This window comes from Microtus pennsylvanicus, chromosome 4 (assembly GCF_037038515.1).
Source record: "Microtus pennsylvanicus isolate mMicPen1 chromosome 4, mMicPen1.hap1, whole genome shotgun sequence".
Lineage (NCBI taxonomy): Eukaryota > Metazoa > Chordata > Mammalia > Rodentia > Cricetidae > Microtus > Microtus pennsylvanicus.
Window position 1 is genome coordinate 40,233,431 of NC_134582.1, and position 19,748 is coordinate 40,253,178.

General features: G+C 43.9%; 1 protein-coding gene across 3 annotated transcripts in view; it reads left to right on the plus strand.

The window, feature by feature from the left end:
• Positions 1-19,748, plus strand: part of Ppp2r2b (protein phosphatase 2 regulatory subunit Bbeta) — a 398,669-nt gene that overhangs the window by 135,311 nt on the left and 243,610 nt on the right. Inside the window, exons 1-2 of one of the 3 annotated variants that reach the window (XM_075968755.1) lie at positions 11,698-12,165; positions 12,283-12,476. The exons of 1 other annotated variant lie outside the window; for it this stretch is intronic. In XM_075968755.1, the coding sequence (XP_075824870.1) occupies positions 12,407-12,476 (70 nt within the window). In that variant the 5' untranslated portion in view covers positions 11,698-12,165; positions 12,283-12,406. Of the gene's footprint in view, positions 1-11,697; positions 12,166-12,282; positions 12,477-19,748 lie in introns of those variants that run through there. One more of the 3 variants, XM_075968753.1, reaches the window with a different exon arrangement.

Sequence of the window (19,748 nt, forward strand, 5' to 3'; positions counted from 1 at the left end):
ATTTAACTGGGCCTACTGACTTGAATTTTTTTCTTTAATTTTTTAATTAAAGTGCAATTGCATCGTTTCCTGTTTTTCTTCCTTCAACTCTTTTCATGCCTCCCCCACCTCTCCATCTCTCTCTCTCTCTCTCTCTCTCTCTCTCTCTCTCTCTCTCTCTCTCTCTCAATTTTATGAACTCTATTTTTAATTGTTATGATACACACACTCAAATATATAGATGCTAACTGCTCAGTTCATATAATATTACTTGTATGTATATGATTTTAGGGCTACTAAAAATGTGGTATATATACACTTTGTAATACTTGTCAGTCATGAAAGTTATCAAGCATCCTAGTGGTGGAGCATAGAAGACATGCTAACTAATGTAATACTTCGGGCTAATTACTAAATCACTAGGTAATCTGGGCATGTCTCTCCCTTTCTCTATAGTTCAGTTTCCTGTCCACAAAATGATGATAGGCCAAACCTAATGGCCTATAAGCCCACCTTCCAACCTGAACCTTGTCAAAAGAGTATTTCACACTACCGAGAATTAGGCAAGCTGTAAAATTTGGAAGAACTGTCCTCAAGATTACCCTAATTCCTGGCATCAGCTACAAATAGAAGGTCCCAAATTAACCCCAATTTCAATACTTTGTCAGGAGAATTAGCAAAACTCATTGAATGCTGTCATGGACACGGTTCCAGCTCGTTATAGGGAAAAGTACATATTAAGGTCAACCAAGGAAGCATTGTATTGAACATGATCTGGAGGCATCTCAGGCAAAGCTTCCCTTGTTTTCAGCATATCACCCTCCTGTCATCACTATGACAACCTGCCCAGGGTACCATCAACCACCAGAGCTTTTCTAAGCCTGGTGGTCGGGCTTGCCATTGGAACACCATTGCGCAGGTCCCATGGGCATGACTAAGTTGTTAATGATTGCCACAGAATTGGACTCAGTAACTAGGTGCATGGAAAATCACGTGACCCAAAGCTCCCAGCCCAAATCAAGTAATCACTGTACCGTAGTTGGTTCTACCCTAAGGTGCCCTGTGGCTGTCCCCCAACCTAAAGGACAAACTGTTCACATGTATAACACAGCTTTACCTCCTGCAGCTTAAAAGAAAGGGCCAGCTTCTGTTGGGGCTAGGTCAAATGTTACATTTACTGTTCATTACTTTGTCTTAGAGTTTCTATTGTTATAAAGACACACCATGACCATGGCAACTCTTATGAAGGAAAACGTTTCAGTGGGTGGCTTACTGTTTCAGATGTCTAGTCCATCACCATCATGGTGGGACACAGCAGCATGCAGCCAGCCACTGTGCTAGAGACAGAACTGAGAGTTCTACGTCTTGATCCAAAGGTTATAGGGAAAGAACTGTGTGCCCCTGCGCCTGGCCTTAAGCATCTGAAACCCCAAAGCCCGCCTGCACAGTGACACACTTCCTCCAACGCCACACCTCCTAATAGTGCCACTCCCTATGAGACAAGCATTCAGACACACAGGTCTGTCAGGGCCATTCCTATTCAAACCACCATTCTTTAAAAACACACACACTTGGGTGCATTAGAAGGCTGGGATATCGTTCAACTGTCATTGGTAGTTTGTTTGCCTAGTATGCCCAATGCCCAGGATTAGATCCCCAGGACTACATAAACCAGCCATGGTAACACACAACTGTAATCCCAGCACTGAGGAAGTGAAGGCTGGAGGGTTAGAAAGTCAGAGGTCTCTGCTATAGAGTGAGTTTGAGGCCAACCTGAGCTGCATTAGACCTGGACTCAAAAAGTGAAGTCAAAGACGCCTTAGAGCGAACACTGGTTCTCAACCTTCTTAGTATTATGAATCTTTAATACAGTTCTTCATGTTATGGTGAGCCCAACCATAAAATTATCTGTGGCTACTTTCTAACTATAATCTTGCTACTGTTATGAGTTGTAATGTAAATGTCTGATATGAAGAATATTTGATATGCGACTCTCAGAGGGATAGAGACTCACAGATTGACAACCACTGCTTAGAGTAACTAACAAAGCAGGCACTGTTGTGGGTGCTAAGTATAGGGTACAAGGAATTCCCGACTCCCCAGATATCATTCTCTCCTTGTATCGTAAGCAAAGACAGACCAATGTATACTCTCTGTTTGCACCACGAGAATAGAGGATTGGTGGAGGATTGGTGGGTATGGCTTTATTTATATAGAGGAAACCACCTTAGAAAGGTTGATTCCCCAAAGAAGTAAATCCCTGAGTTATGCTAATACCTGATGATGGACTTGAGATCAGAGAGGAAATCAGATTCAAAGGTTCTGGAGTAAGAGAACCTTTATCCCTGTGATATTTAATGAGCAATTAGGATGACCCTATGTCAGTGGGGGAGTTGGAAATATTTGGTGGTACTTCAGAGAAGACAAAAAAAAAAAATAATGGAACTATAGCCAGAGCCAAATCCTTCCACATCTCAAAAAGCTTTAGGTCCAAACATATAGGAACTTAGCAAAAGGCTTTGAGTAGAAAATGACATGGAATGATCTACATTTTAAAGGACTGACTTTGCTGCAGGGAATAAACTATGGTAAACTAAGGACCTGAACCTTAGCTTTTAATAGGCTCAGCAGTGAAGAGCTTGTATCTCAGCACCCATATCAAGTGGCTCACACATAATGTCCTTTGACTCCAGCTCAAGGGGTTCTGATGCCTTCTCCTGACCTCTGTGAGCACTGCATTTATGCGCACAAATCTGTGCATGCGCACACACACACACACACACACACACAGTTAAAATCTTAAAAATCAACCCTGTGCTGGTGGAGCAGACTGCTTCAGGAGGCCTGGAGAGTGGCTCGTGTTGAAACACTCTTGGTAACTAGAGCAGAGCAGCGTGGGCAGCATGGCATAGCAGCTGGGATAGTGAGAATTGGTCAATTACAGATACATGTTGAAGTTAGAGCTGGCAGATTTGATGGGAAGCATGCGGGGAAGAGAGGAACTCAGTGACAGGAAGTGGAGCTGGCATGGCAGGCAGCGCTAAGGATGGAGATGCTGCATAGGCACCCAGGGGAATGTCGGCTCAGCTGCTAAGATTAGGGGAGAGGTCCATGCTCAAAGATCAGATCTGGAGCTATGAAATCATCTGGGTGCTAACTGAGGAAAGAGCTGGGGATGTGAAGTCCAGGACTCTGACCTCTACAAGTCAAAGCAATGAGGAAAACCCAGCAGGTGTGCCTCAGAGCTAACATCCAGGCAGCTCAGAGGAAGAGAGGTCAGGAACCAGAAGGGAAAGTACCTTGAAGAGAAGGCTGTACTGTTGCACACTTAAAACTGTCCCATAGCTGTCTCAAAGGCAGTGAAGCACCAAATTCTAGACGTCATCAGAGAGTCTTCCATTGAGCATGTGACCACAAAATTCTGCTCTCCAATCTAATCTACGAAAGCCCTGGTTGTTCTCATATATGAGAAAGGATGCCTGCGCCATAACAGTTTCGAGATAAACAACCATAAAAAATCTTTTTCGGGAAGACATCTACCTATATTGGGTTTTGTCTCCCAGCTGAAACTGAAGCCATAGGTGTTTGGCCAAGCAGTTGGCCTATTTGATGGGAAACTGCCAGAGAGTAACTATGGGTTATGGTATGCCAGGTAGGTACGTTTACAGTTTTTGTATTTGGTTACTCTGTTCATTCAGTTTGGCAGTTCTAGAGTGAAATGAAAAATTGCATTCAAATAATCTGTTCTGTAAAATCTTAAGTAGAAATTTATGACCATACATATTTTTATAATTTGATTGTATAACCTGAAATAGTTTTGAGAGTCATCAAATGCTATATCCAGTTCTTAGTAGAATAACTGTTTCTGAAAGAATATGTAAAAATGCTTTTCTGTCAATGGGATGACATGTTTGGGAGCAGTTCCTCTGCACCTTTGCTGTTCAGTCTGGAAAAACCCTAGCATATCTGGTTACTTACCCCGAGAACTACAGCCAATTTTGAGACATTTCTAAATATAAACCTTTTTTTCCAAAGATTGGTACAAAAGAAAGCTAACTTTGTAGTGAATCAAATATTTTGTATTGATTGCATGTTGAAATTATATATTTTTGAATGTATTGAAATAATTGTATTTTCATAAACTAGGCATTTAAAACAATTATTAAAATGAATGACTTCTGTTTTTCTAAACTTTTCAATGTGGCAGCAGTCAAATTAATGACAAATACTTGTATCACTTTTCTGAGGCTCAATGCATTGTGTGCACACTGATCTAGGCACATTTTCTTACAAGTTTCTTCTGACTTCCATGAACAAAGGATGATCTGATCTTTCCAACACAAGGCTTTGGCTTATAATATACTTCATGTAATCAATTTATTTTTTATTTTCTATTACTAGAAAATGATACATTCTAAGAGTTTAAGGGTTTTTATTTTGTGGTTTGGTGGTGGTGATGGTGGTGGTAGTTTGTTTTTTAGGGTTTTGTTTTGCTTTGTTTTTGACAAAAATACCAGGGCAAGAGGTTTATAAAGACTCCACATAGCCATGTCATGTTCACCTTTTTGTCTAAAACTGGCAGCAGCTTACTTTGTTCTTTGCCATTTTTATGGTAGAACCTTAATAACTACCTTTACCGTGAGATGTCTGGTAAGTTGGAAGGACACGGCACTCACTGGGAATGCCAGCAGTGATGGTGGCAATGGCTTGTTACTCATCCTTTAGGAAGAGCTCTATTCAGATATAACTTACACTCCATAAAATCTAATGTTTGAAAGCACCGTACTCATCAGTCTTGGGGATCATCGGACTTGTGTAAGCATCTGTGTCCTCTCTCTAATTTTAGAACATTTTTGCTACCCTAAAAAGAGCTCTTGAACCCAGTAGCAGATCCTACATCCCCTCCCCCACGGCCCCTGATAGTCACTAATCTATTTTCTCCCTACAAATCTGCCTACTAACTTTTCAAAAAGTAATGGATTTTTTTGTCTGGCTTCTTTCACCAGCCATAGTTTTTGTTAAGTTTCATCTATGACATGGCATGTATCAATACTTCACTGCTTTCTCTTGCTAAATGCTATTGCAGTGTGTGTGCAAGTGTGTGTGTGTGTGTGTGTGTGTGTGTGTGTGTCCATCAATCAATGGGCATTTGTGTTGTATCCACTTTGGGGTTATTTTGAATAATACAGCTGTGAACATTCATGCACAAGCCTTTTTGTGCTTTCCGTTCTTTTGACTGTGTATAGGTGGTGTGGCAATCGCTGTGCCCTGTGAAATGGCAAAGCTTTGAGTAACTGTGACATCTAGTGTGGCTACACTCTGCAGTCCCAAAGTCCCAAGGATTTTATCACATCCTCGCCAACCTCACAGTTATGATTTTCAGTTGACAGAATATTCACCCTGATGAGGGTCAAATCAGAAATCTAGAGGCAGGTAGTTTAGAAAAGAAACTGAGGAGATCCCATTGCGACCCTTGCTACTCACCTCCACCAAGCACAGTGGTTAAGGGCATGGGCTTCAGAGACCCAACGTGGCTGAGCCAGACTCCTATTTCTCTGACAAGTCCCTTCTTTAACGCTCTTCTACCTTCAGTAAAATGGAAATTATTATAGGGCTTACTTTAGGAACTATAGAGAGTATTCAGTGAGATGGAGAAAATAAAGCCCTTTGCACAGAGCCTAGTGCCTATGCTCATTAAATGTTAACCATCATTATCGCATCAAGAACTCAATAGTTGCTCAATATGTGAAGACACCATCATTTGTGCAACTAATTCTGTTAATGGATGCTTAAGTTGTTACCCACTCCTCAAACAAGACTCTGAGAAATAACTTCATGTCTAAGTTTTTTTTTTCTTGAACCTTACCTTATTTTCTAAGGGTAACTTCTATAAAGTGATATTTTTGGTACATTGTTTTAGATCTACAAGTTGTTTTTCAATATATTCTTCTTTATAAAGTATACTAACGCTTTGCTTTGTGTATGATAAGCAGGTGCTAGACAGTGCCCCCAGAGAGCTGCTTAACTGGTTTTGGAGATCATTGCTTGTACTTAACAAATATGATGCAAATTAAAACTACCCTGTACAAGACAGCCAGTATTAACTCCAGAACCACTGATTGAGAACAGTTTAAGATGATGTTTTCTTTTTGGCCCTCAGATCTGGGCTTCGGATTTTGTGCTTTGGCTCTGTTTTCATCAGCACCACAGAAGACAAGAAGAGAAGCCGCCAATGAATGTTTTTGTAGATATTTTTGATTCACACCTAGGCTTATCAAGGCAAGGGTGAAGAAACTATGGGGCCTGGACTGTAGAAAAGGAAGATTCCTGGAGAGTGAGATTGACCAGCGTTTCTTACACTGTCAGGTGTAGGAACCTTCCAGAAGCAATCATTCAGGAGTCTATCATGATAATGTCATAACCAACTTGAAAGGAATCAAAGGATTCATAAGATTTCTTCTGCTAGCCAGGCAGTGGTAGCACATGCCTTTAATACCAGCACTTAGGAGGCAGAGGCAGGTGGATCTTTGAGAGTTCAAGGCCAGCCTGGTCTACAAGCTAGTTCCAGGACAGCTAGGACTGTTAAACAGGGAAATCCTGTCTAAAAAACAAACAAACAAACAAACTTCTGATAAATATGAGTAATCTTTTTGTTAAAAGTAAGAATTTAAGAGTTGTTTAATATTGTCATAGAAGTTCCTTAGATAATGGAATGGTCTGGAATTGACTCAGTTTAGGAAAATAGTGTTGAGAAATAAGACAAAACTTGGAACAGATAATAGGCGGGCGCAAAGATAGCAAGGGATAGGTGCAAAAGGGTAGGAACACAGGGGTGCAATAAAGATACTTCAGCAAGGGATGGGTGCAGAGGGGCGGGTGCAATGGGGTGCAGAAAGATACTGCAGCAAGTGGTGAGTTTCTATTGATCTGCTAGTAATTGTTTAAAGACTGGATCTCACATTTAGAAAATAACAACTTGGTGTACATAGTTATTCTAAGAAACTTATTATTTCTTTGATACAACTGTCATCACAACCTATTTCAGGTCTTATACCACCATCATAACATCACTTGAGACCCGACTGGACAGAGATGCGCATCCCACACATCTTGGTCCCAAGTAGTCCCTAATCTGAAGTCCATACAGCACTGCGAGGGCCGAAGACTTTTGTAGCAATTCTTTTTCTGTTCTGCCAGTCAGCTGACATGGAGACTTCTTATTAATTATTAAAGCTTGGCCTGTAGCTTAGGCTCGGTCCTAACTAGCTCTTATACCTTAAATTAACCCACTTATATTAATCTATGTTTTGTCATGTGGCATTACCTCTCTTCCATCTTCTTCTCTGTGTCTCCCACCCCTTAATTTTTTTCTCCTCTTCCTTTCTCTCCCCAGAGATCCCACCTATACCTATTGCCTAGCTATTGACTGTTCAGCTCTTTATTAAGCCAGTCACAGCAGTATATCTTCACACAGTGTTCAAAGGTCCCACAAAAGGCTTTGTTTTCCTTTCCTAAGTGAAATGCCATGCTAAAGAATTACTCATGGAGGATTACATGCTGTAGCATGCACAAGAAAGAATTACAAACTTGCTTGACATTCAGGAAGTCAGTCTCTGGGCAGCCAGCGCTTAAACCACCTCAGAGAGTAGGGTGGACACTGGGTGAGTGGAATTCCTGGAAAGGAAATCCATGGGATTCCTCCATTGAGGATGTGTAGTTAAATCTGAAGCCACAGAGGCACCAAGAAGGAAAAGTCTTCTTTCCTCACATTTATATCAGCATTATAGCTTATAGGCTTCTTTTGCAAGGTGCTAAAATATCATCTATATTGCTTCTAGCTGTTCATCAAGACAACCAGAGGTCATAACACTCGGGTTTCTAGGTCACTTGTGTTCATGGGGCAGACCGACGTGTAGTGTGCCTCTCTGCAGACAGAGGTCTTCATGAAGGACTGTGGAGAGAAAGCCATCATTCATCTGGAGAGGTCTGGCTTTAGTCCAAGCCTGGACCAAGTGCTTCCCTTACATTGTCTCTGAAGCCACTCCACAACCCTGGGAAGGGACTGCTAGGGCTCTGGCCTGCTTTGTAGACACAGAGGCCCAGAGATGCAAAACCGCTTGCTGAAGCTCAAGGAATTCATAAATGCGTGAGCAGGGGTACAAACTGGGACTGCCTGACACCTTAAGACTACATTATAACTCAGGAGACTGGAGTGGATCAAAGGGCATAGGTTGCGCTCAAGGGTCTCAGTGTGTGTCAGAAGCACTAGCCTACCTGGGCAAGCAAGGAGAGTTGTGTTGGGAGAGGAGACTAAGGACAAGGGTGAGGAAAACAAAGATGTATCCACTCCCTGTTGTGCTGAATGGGGTAGCATAGGAGTGTGGTGTACTTGTAATTGGCTCTTTTTATGGACACTCAAGGCTGAATTAGGTCAGCCTTTCCAAGCTCCCTCCACAACCCACTTTGGAGCTTGTGGCCCACTACTTAAACTATAAATTGGATGCTAAGGTCCGTGATGATGAAGACTAACTAGCCATCTCACAAACTGACGTGTGGACTCTCCATCCTGGGTCCTCGCCTGGCACACGAGTGTGCTAGAAATCGACGGTGGTAATACGACAAAACGAAACGAAACCTCTAAGCAATGGTGAAGCATTCTTTCCAGATGTTATTTTATTTAATCTTCACAGAGGTTTTATAAAATTGATGCCATTTTTCTCCCTAACTTATAGGTAAGAGAATTTGTGGCTCAGTGAGATTGTGTAACCTGCTCGCAGACACAGGAGTATAATAGTAGGTAGATGAAATAAGCTTTCCCTGATGTCACCGCTTGATACTTGATGTTATGCTATGGCCTGTCTATTTGAATATTTTATTACATTGTGGTGTGTGTGTGTGTGTGTGTGTGTGTGTGTGTGTGTGTGTGCGCGAGAGAGAGAGAGAGAGAGAGAGAGAGAGAGAGAGAGAGAGAGAGAGAGAGGAGCGAGCACGTATAAATGTGAAAGTCAAAAGGACAGCTTGTGGAGTCAGTTTCTCCTTCTACTATGTGAGTTCTAGAGATCAAATTCAGGTCATCAGGCTAGGGTGTGGGCACCTTTATCTGCCGAGCTATCTTTCCAGCCCCCTTTCAAGGTGTAGCCCATGCTGGCCTTAAACTTATGCTTCTTCTGCTCCTAGCCCCTACACCGGTGGGCTTGATTATAGGATGTGGCCCACCTCAAAGCTCACATTCTTCTGTGAAGGAAGGAACTTTATTTCATATTGTCTGTACTCCCAATATTTAGACCAATGCTAGCACATATCAAATGTCTAGTAATTTTTAGTATACATACATGTAGGACTGAATGGGAACAATTATTCCCATAGCAGCAGGAGGTATAAGCTAGAAAACTGCAGGCTGACAGTAGATTGTTTCTACCTGATTTTTGTCATAGATAGAGGAATAAAAGACTAAATACCACTAACTATATTCGATAGTTTACTTATTTACTCAATGTGTATTACCATTCAATAAGTATAAGCGAGCATCTCTAAAGTGGCAGATAACCTGATCTTGGAGACATGATGAAAATATTTGGCGATAATAATGATAAACAAATGCTGGAAAATAAAGTGTCGTTAAAAAGGCAGAAATAATTGGAAAAAAATAGTAGAGGTCTATAGTGTGATCTCAGTGACGAGAAACAGCCTTCCATAACTCTGAAGTCCACTTAATGAGTGGAAATGGAAGTCCTTCTCGTTTGCCTTCCTATGACTTGTGTTTTTGTGTTGAGGAGGGAATGCAGGCAGAATATTGCAGAACATACCAAAGGGAAAATTTAGTTGACTCAGAGGCTAGGGGAAGGTTGTATTTCTCATGGCTTACCATGGAAAATTCCTCACACTTAATCTGACCAATAAGCCTGATCCCACAACATCATACAGCTCTACATCATACAACTCTATTCCAATCCGGCCCGTATTCTAAACTGACAAGGCAGTGAATTTCCCAATAGGTCCTCAGCCCTGCTGTTGTACGCATTCTCAGATCGTTTCATAAGAAGGCAAGACACCTCTGCTCCCTGATGCCCTGAGAAATGGACTTATCCTTTTCCTTCGCTTTCTTCTGTACCACATGCCAGTCTCCAAGAGAAGCAGAAAGGTGTGGTGAGGCTCCCAGCTCAATGTGCAAGACGCCAGCAGTAGAACAACCATGAAGCAGATTGCACCAACTTATACCAATTCTCATCTGTCACTTAAATTTTACATGTGGCTTCTGAACAAAGAGTCAAATGAGCATGTAAGATTTAACAACTACATGAAACTAAAATAGAATCTACTGGAAGCCCACCTTTCACCTCCTAATTGCAGGAAAGCATTTCGACTCCCCTCTTCCCCAAAAGATGCAGTTACTTTCTTGGGGTGGAAACAATATTATTTTTCACCCACCAGACACATCTATTTTTTTTTCTTTAAAACCTAGTGGCAATTCTCAACCTCAGTTAAGGACTTGTTTTCCCATTTTTTAAAAAAAAACTTCAAATACTTCTTTCTAAATTGTGTTACCCGAAGCATTCATTGTATGTATATAATTAACTCACAGGTCCCTCAGGGCCCATCTGGCTAAACTCGTGGAGTTTAACTGAGCAAGACATTTGCTGATGTCTCTCCCTACAGTGACACTCAGAGAAATGCATACTGCTTCCTAAGAAAATCAGAGAGAAGTTCTTTTCCAAATTGCTCTTCTCCTGGTTTGGACTGCTCTGTTAAATTATTTTGTTTGTTTCGTAACAGTAACAAGCTCATTTTCTTTCGAATGTGGAATTTGCCATTTAGGGAGGTGTAGGCTGAGGAGTGGATCCTGCCATTGCTCTGAGCTGAAGAAGACAGGTCTTTTGTATGTGCCATTGGATTCTTTAAAGTCTATACAGGTAGCAGTGGCTCTCGTTGGTCCTGGTCTTCCTTCTGCATTCAGGGACCTATTATGCTGAGGGCATACGGTAGACATTCTGAAGAAGCTACACCTGAGCTGAGAAGCCCCTGTATCTGTCCAAAAGAAAACTTAAAGGGCTACAGAGAGTGCGCTTCTCCAGTCGTAGTATATTGACCCATAACTCAGCCTGTATTATATAGACTACGTCTCTGACCATATAGACACTTATGCATTTCCGAACACCAACATGTTAATGTTAGACCACTTGGAAAGCAATCGGGCATGATAGCAGTCTCAAAGTTCTGGCCCCTGCTCTGCTCTCTAGTCCTTGCCGCCGAGAGGGCTAATCTTTGAATAAGCTCCTTTTCCAGCTTTCTCTAGGTTTGGAGCTCCAGGCCTCTCTCCCTTGAACTTCGGTAAGGGCAGTCTACTTCACATCCCGTTAGCAAAAGGGACCTAGATGTGGACTTCTACCTAAAGGAAGCTGCTTCTAAATGCAGACCTGAATAAAGTGCAGGCAGGTGTCTGGAGCAAAGCAACGAGCTAAGGGTCTCTGAGCACAAGCCCTGTGCCACCCTTGGCTACGTGGCACCAGAGGGGAGAGGTTGAAATAGCGCATCCACAACCACTCCCCCCCCCCACCCCGCCCCGTGAACCTGCAAGCTAGCCACTCGCTGTCCAGGTGTCCTTGGCTGCTGCATGCACACTTCTGCAACAGAGAGCAGTCGCAGCCTCTGCCTGGACTCCCACTGCTGCTGGGGAAGAGTCCTGGGGCTGCTGACGCGGTTGGGAGGAGCCTCGCCTTTAATGCACCAGCCGCCTCCAGCCTCCTGCAGCAGGAGCAGCAGCAGCTGCGAGTGCGCGCCTGTGGGTGTGAGGTGGAGAGCGCTGGCGCTGGCCACAGCGCCCTGCCTAGCTCCCTGCCAGCTTTCCTAGCCCCCGCCTGTGGGAGCCGCCCTCACGTGGGACCAGCACCCTCGTCTCGGCAAGGCAAGCCTGAATCCTGCCCCTGCCATCTCGCCACTGCAGTGTGGGTCCGGAAAGGCACCATTTTGTCGCGGCTGCCCGCTCTCCCAAGGGAGGAGGGCTCTCCTTTTTTGCATTTTGAAGCCACTGCCTACCAAGGGGAACCTGTTGGGCATCTCCCCAGCCCTGCTTGGGAGTGCCTCCTGGGCAGTCGGGCAGGACCAGACCTCTTGTGGGGGACCAGGGCTTCCTGGTACCCGGAGGCAGAGGAGGCAGGCACAGCATCCTCGCTGGGAATTGGAGCTGAAGTAAGCGCACCGTGCGGGAGGAGCCACCGCAGCCGCGGAGAACGAAGTGGAGGAGGTGACAGCTCCATTGCCGGGTTTTTATTTTCTTCTCTCTCCGCCTCCCCGTCTCCTCCTCAGGCTCGGACCATGGTGCAGTCCCACTGGCTCCCCTGCCCCCCTCTCCTGTGAGACTGGCTGCGGGGTGGGATCATGGATACTTGTCTGCCGGCTTCTGGTTCCCACGCAAGTAAGCCTGCTGTCAATGGAGGAGGACATTGATACCCGCAAAATCAACAACAGTTTCCTGCGCGACCACAGCTATGCGACCGAAGGTAATGCCAGCTCGGCCGCATTCCGCCGCTGGGGTCGGGTGCAAGTTGCGGATAGCTGTGCTTCGCCCAGCGGCCAGGCGCCTAGTGGCAGAGACTCCTCTGGGCTCTGGGGCTGGGGCTGGGGCGGAGGCTCAGACTAGGCTCACACCCGAATTGCCTAGGGATCAGCACATCCATCGGGGCTCTGTGACTAGAGCCCCAGTTCAGCAGCAGGTGGACCAGGTGCCCCCGGGAGTTAAAATGGCCTTTAGGGATTAGGCTTTTCAGGGCGCGGCTCCCAGGCAGACAGATGATCCCAAGGAAGCAGATGACCCCTTCTTGCCCTAAGATGCTTACAGGAATCTTGGACTGAGGGAAGAAGGGAGGGGGCCAGTGAGACCTTGATCCACCCCTCTCTGGGTATAGCGAGATACCATGGCTCTCCGTGGCTGCAGTGAGTAAGGGCACAGCTTCATTTCTTGCCCATTCATCTCTCTGACTCACTGGCTTACCTGCTCAGACAATCACAACCCCCTAAAAGCCCTTTGCAAAAGTGGGGGAGCCCTCTCCCCCTGGAAGTACGTTAGCCAGAAAATTTTAAAATGTAGCAGGGGAATCATGTTCCGCGGCGAGCAAACGAGGCTGACACGTGGGGCGAGCAACGGGATCCGTGGGGCCTTTAAAAATCACCATTATGAATTCTGCAGCAGTACTTTCTGCTGAATCAACAGCCAGCAGAAAGCAGGAGTGTTCAGCAAGCTGAGCTTTGGCACGAGGTGAAATTGTGCTCGCTAGCTCTCTCTCTCTCTCTCTCTCTCTCTCTCTCTCTCTCTCTCTCTCTCTCTCTCTCTCTCTTGCTCGCTCGCTCGCTCTCGCTCTATCACCAGCCTAAGCACTGGGCAAGCCTTCAGGGAAAGTCAGCAGGTGGATAGCACCCTTCCTTTTGTGTACGAGACGTTTTAGTTTCATTTAAATGACACAACTTTTGCATTTGAGCTTCATTTTCTACCTGTGGGTCTTGGTTTGGCAACTAATACAAAGCACTGCATTGTCCTATGGTCATAGCCCAGCCCGTGTGAGAAAGCGAGTGTGAAGGTGCTTAGGGAAAAGGTCCCGGGGCATTTTAGCCTGAGGTGGTTCTTCTAGAATGCTGAAATTTCTGTAATGTTTAATCATATCAGAAGAATGCCAGAGAAAGGCAGGGCTTCAAATAAGAGTGCCAGCCCTGGGGAAAATAAAAAGACACATGTGGGGGGAGGGAGTCATGGTGCCACCCTCTGCAAGCATCTCTGGAAGTTTAGATAGAAGAACTCCAAGTGCTATTAAAAACACTTCCTTCATCACCATGTCTGGGGACCATCGAGTCCACCATGTCTGTGGTACCAGATGCCCTGCAAGCCCTGAGACCCTGGGGATGAATTTTAAGATGAACCACCCATCCCTGCCCCATGATGAATACCATTGTTGCTGGGTTTTTTTAAACTATTTCCACAGTGGCGGTGTGATGTTAAGTCTTTGTGCTTTGTGACTGAGTGTGACCAGGTAGCATATGACATCTAGGCTTTCCATCCACCAGAGCAGCCAGCCTTGAGTCTGTTAGCTTTGTGGTGAGTGGGGAGCTTTTTGTGTGTGACTACAAAGAACGAAGGTTGCCTTCTTTATATATCCTATATTACATTGGACAGGCAAAAGGAAACCTAGCAAAGTGAGAAGGTGACTGAGCCAGGTGTATTGGAATGTCATTTGTGGAAGGAGGAAGTTTAAAATGATATTCTTTTTTGTTTCCAGGGTCTTGAATACTACCTTTGTACCTATTTAATTGCATGTTTTTTAAATAAATTCTAATTCTGGATGAAACATTTGAGTTTGTATAGTAACAATGAGGCATGAGCTTTTGATCTTTTCTGGTGTATATAATCAGTCTCTCATAAATGCCTGTACCTGGTCTTAGTGAAGAGTTGGGAAGAGGGGGAAATGGAATAAAAGCTTGGTGGTGTAAGAAACTCTCTCTAGTCTTGGTTTATTATTTTTCAGTTGAGCTGGACAGTAGAGAAGGAACCTATCTGCCCCTTCTAATGAACATTTGAGGAAGTGCCAGCCTGCCCCCAAGAGAGCACCAGATCCAAGTCTTCTCCCCAAAAGTTCTTTTTCTTCTTGACAATTTAAACCCACTTACTGGTGGATTATCATCTTCATCCTTTAGAAGATAGTATTTCTCTGTTTCCTTTATTATCTCTCTACATTTACTCTTCTACATGCTCAAATACAGCAGACTATTTTCCCCTAAACTCTCCTTCATGTTTTCTCTGAACCCCAACCCCCACCCTGCTTTGCTTGGATCACCCCACACTGCAGTGTTCTACAGTGTTCTATTTCAAGCTGAAAGGGGTTTGCTGTGTAGTTACTGTGAAGGACTCCAAGCTCAATTTGCATTGTAAGTGGTAGCTGCAGGCAGGCTCATCTGACTAAGAGCGATGCAAATGCTATGATCTCTCTCTCTCTCTCTCTCTCTCTCTCTCTCTCTCTCTCTCTCTCTCTCTCTCATCTATCTATCTCTCATCTCTCTCTGTCTCCTTTATGGGCCATCAAGATTACTACTCTCTCCTACCTTTTTCTGTCTTTCTGTCTTTCCTTGCTTTCTCAAGTCAGGATCAGCATCATCAGGCATTTTCTACTCCAAACATTCTTCTGAGATTTCTCTGCGCATTTCCACATATCCAGAGTGGGATGCCAACTGAAGCCCCTGAGGCCTGGAGATGTTGCTAGTTACAAGGCTACCCATTTAAGAACACGTAATCTTCAAGTAGAGACCATCCTAAATCCCACATGTTTTCACTGGGAAATACTGCGTGCCACCTCCTACCTCCTATGACCAGAAAGATGACAATGGTTTCCAGAGTGTACGAGCTGAGTTTCTTTCCATATAAAGTAGAATTCTTCTCAGAAGTAATTTTTAAATGTGCACAGAGGTGACATATAATGGGTGACAGAGTTGGGGTAACCATAAGCTTAAAGTCAACATATTGGTCGGTCAGATGTGGGACTCAAGATTCTCTAACCAAGGGTTCGTGTCTTGGATTTCTAAGATCTAAATGGGACCTTCTGCATTTTTAGATGTCTGCCGGAGTAATCAAAACTCCTGTTTTCAATACGGCAGTCTGTGGATTTTCTAGAGTAACCTTGTACTTTCAAATGGGGTCTTAAAGGACATGGGATTCACAGCCGGGCAGTGGTGGGGCACTCAGGAGGCAGAGGTAGGTGGATCTCTGTTAGTTTGAGGCCAGCCTGGTCTACAAGAGCTAGTTTCAGGACTGCTAGAACTGTTGTTAGACAGAGAGACCCTGTCTCAAAAAAACAAAAACAAACAAACAAAACAAGTAGAATTCACATTAGAACCCCCCAAAAAATTATCTGATACAGAGCAAGCATTCAGGATATCGGCTACCACAAATCAGCCCAATCCACCATAGCTGTGGCATTTACCTGTGCTTACATATCAAACATTCTGTCTTGTTTAGATTGCATATTGATTGGGGTATTTTTGAGGGGAAGAGTTATTAGAACATGGCAGAAGTCATCCTCTAGCCAGAGAACTTGTCATTTAGCAATTTTCTTAATCACTGGTTAATTGCTAGTTATATCTTGGCATCAATGAGCCCCATTTTCTCCCAGAAGCAGTAAGAAAAACTGTCTTGTTTATACATTATTAAAGAAAGAATGGGTTAACTTCTTCATGTGGTTCCTACCGGTTATGGGTTCTGCCTTTAGTCTTTCTAAAAATATCACCTGGCTTTCAGCAAAGGTTAAAATAGAAATGCATGTTCAAATACAGACATGGCCTCTGCCTTCAAGAGATGCCCAGTCCAGCAGGAGAGGTAAAACATTGGATGATTACTTTAGCAAGTCAATGTGTAGGGCACACCCATGGTGGAACATAGGTCTAGTCTAGATTAGGATCCAAGGCTAGGTTGTCATTTGGCAGTTTTAAGTTGTGAACTGAAGGATGAGTTCTACATTATCAAGAGCCAAAGGTGTCTTAGGGAGAAGGGACAATGGGCACAGGAACCCAGAGATTCAAAACCAACTAACATAGTCAAGGAATGGAGAGATGACTATTGTTGGACTGTAGCGGACGAGTATTTAAAAATGAGGGTGGAGTTGGTAGTGATGTGGAAGTACACCAAACGCAAGAATGATTAATGGAAAAACGGAAGAGCGGGTAAATAGATAGCAGTATGATAAAATGCTCTGTAAGGTTTTAATGATAAGACCCAAGTGGGCCCATGGATATTCACTATAAAGCAGTTTTGTTCGTTCTGCTGCCTGTTTGGAAATTTTCTTAATAAAGGGTTGGGTGAGGGGAACCTGAAGAGATATTCAGGGGCCAGATCCTATCGAACCTCATTGCTCAAAAGGAATTTGGATTTCGTCCAAAGATGGATGAAAAAACCACTAAAGGATTTTGCTAAAGGAGAAATATCAGTTTTGTTTTTTCAAAAGCTCAGTCTGGCTGCTGCATAGGGTGGGGTTAGAAGGGAGAATATGAGCTGGGTAGAAAGGGAAGCCGGGAGATAAGGAGGAGACACATTTATACCCAGGATGATGGCTGCAGTAGACATGGACTGGCAGGTGGATTAGAGACTCATCGTAGGGAAAGACTGTCTCAGACTTCCTTGATAAGATTGTTTGGGTGGGAATGCAGTAGCTGGTGCTGAAGACAACTCCCAGAGGTTTGCTTTGAGGATCCATACACAGGATCCTTGCAGAGAAACAGGAAACATACTTTGGCAGTTGGTAAGTTTTAAGAAAGCCATGACACATATAGTTTTACATCAAGACACTAAAGCTGTGGTTCTCAACCCCCCCCCCCCCCCAATGCTGCAATCCTTTAATACAGTGCCTCATGTTGTGGTGACTCAAACCATAAAATAATCTTGTTGCCACTTCATAGTTATAATTTTGCTACTGTTATGATTTATAGTGTAAATATCTGATATACAACCCCAAAGGAGTGGAGACCTACAGTTTGAGAACCACTGGTCTAGAGTAGGCAGTTATCTGCCTCTGATGCTCAGAAGAAAGTTCTAGACATAATATTTAAATTAGATTCAATAGTAAGAGAATATTAAAATTATCTGAAACCGTGTGAACAGATGAGCCACCTAAGAGAAGAGTATTTCAGAGAAGAACGTGAGGCACTGAGTGAGAAGTTATCGAGAAACTGATCCTTGTTTGGAATCAAGAAATTACAGCAAAAAGCACTTCACATGGCAATGGGGGTTTTGATATCATAATGACCCAAATACCAAAAGTTTCCGAGTACATGTCATGTGTGAGCAGGTGGTAAAATAAAAAAGGATCCAGGCTCAGATGTGCTGAGTTTGGACGTCTTTAAAGTTGAGAGCTCAGGGAAATTCTGCAGCATCAAGCGCGGGATTCCTCCTCCATCCCATGTAAGCTCCAAAGGGAATACTGTGATGGTTAAATCTGGGCAGGTGTGTAAAGATGACTTTTAAGATGAAGATACAGGAAGGCACTGGACCAATAAAAGGAGGTGGTGTCCCACAATAGAAAGCTGCCTCCAGTCCCTTCAATTGCTTTGGTATTTGTATGCTAATGGAAGATCAGGATGGTACACTTCCGATGCATATGGATGAGACTGTAAGCTCTCAGAAAAGCCTGGAATGGAAGGTGGGAAGAAGCTGCCTTGCACCGTCTGCTATTGTCAATGACCTTTCTGGGGACAGGAAATGTTCTGCAACTCAACATAATAACCAGAGTGCATTGAAATTACCAGCAAGTATTCATTATTAGCAACCAGGTCTCCAGGGGCAAGCGCAAGCCCTTTACGAGTGCTGGTCAGAAATATAGCAGTGAACTTGGGGTGAATATTATTACACCAGTCCTGTCAAAATATTGATAATGCTCAGTGAAAAGAGCACAGCTATAGACTGACATCCTTAGACTCTGACATTTGCATTTAAGAAGAAACCACGGGTCCAATTTAGACACCAAACTGAGGGAAGGTGTCATGAGTCCTGACTACAATCGAGGCGTTTTCCTAGGTGTTTCTCAGGTTTACTTGTCTAAGCTCCTTGTGAAAACTGGGAAAGTGGTTGCATTAATCAAGTATTAACCTCATTTCACAATAATAAATTCCATGATACAAAGAACCAAACAAACTCCGCAAACACATTCGTATTGCAAACATACTTATTTAAGCAACATGATCAGAGTGGAGCTTGTGACAGCCTGGACTCTGGGCACCTGCTTTTTGCCCAACTGTTCTGTTTCTTGTCCAGATCTTGGGAGAGGGAATTCAAATTGTCTACTGATGACAAATACCCCGCTATGCTTAGCCAGTGCTTCTGGGTTCCCTGGATGGAGCCTTTCCCAACATAGCATAGCATATTTCTGGGCCATCTCTAGCCTCTCACTAAGAGGGAACTAAGTTCCCTCAGCCAGCATTAGAGCCCCTGGCTAACATACTCCTATGGATTAGTTCTACTCTCTAATATGAAAGGAATGTAATAGTTATGGCACTAAGAAGTCAAGATGTGAGAAACTAGCTGGAGTTTTATGAACAACATTTTCAGTGTCTCCCACACCTCCCACCCCCTAAGATATTGACAGTGAGGTGAGTTCCTGGGCTGAGCTGAGGCACTGCCATCTGCAAAGGCTGGTGACAACCCCTGTCAGTGCCTGGACCACAGTGAGAGAGTGGCAGAGATGCTGTCTGGTACGTCTTCTTTTTGCACACAAATGTGAAGGTACCTGAGGCCAAAGCTGCTCTTTGGCCCACTCCCCCAGCCTTTATGACAAGAAGAAAGGTTCCATCTGACTTGTCATCCTCCTCCCAGGTCCTTTCTTTTGCCATTCCAATGGGGACCTAAAACCTCTCTCCAGGGCCTGACTCAGCTCTCCATTTGAAGACACGAGTTAGTTCTAAAAGGTCACTAAAAGTTTTGTCACCGATAACCTGGGAACCCTCAATTTTTTAGGCTCCAAGGTCACTAAAGATTAGAAGTAATGATATACTAGGCATATGTGAAATCCAAAGATAACAAATTTGCATTCGCTGATTTATTTGGAGAATGAACGAGCCAACCTGGGCAATGGGAAGGGACAGTCAGATTATCAGGACAAACCTTCCTTCCTTGTGACCATTGCAAAGAAGAGAGGAGGGTGTGGGGGTGCTCAAATGATGTGTGGCATTTAGAGGTGGGGCAGGCTTTGACCAGAGAAAGTTGAGATCTGAGAGGTGGTATATGCTTCCTGGGGCTGATCACTTAA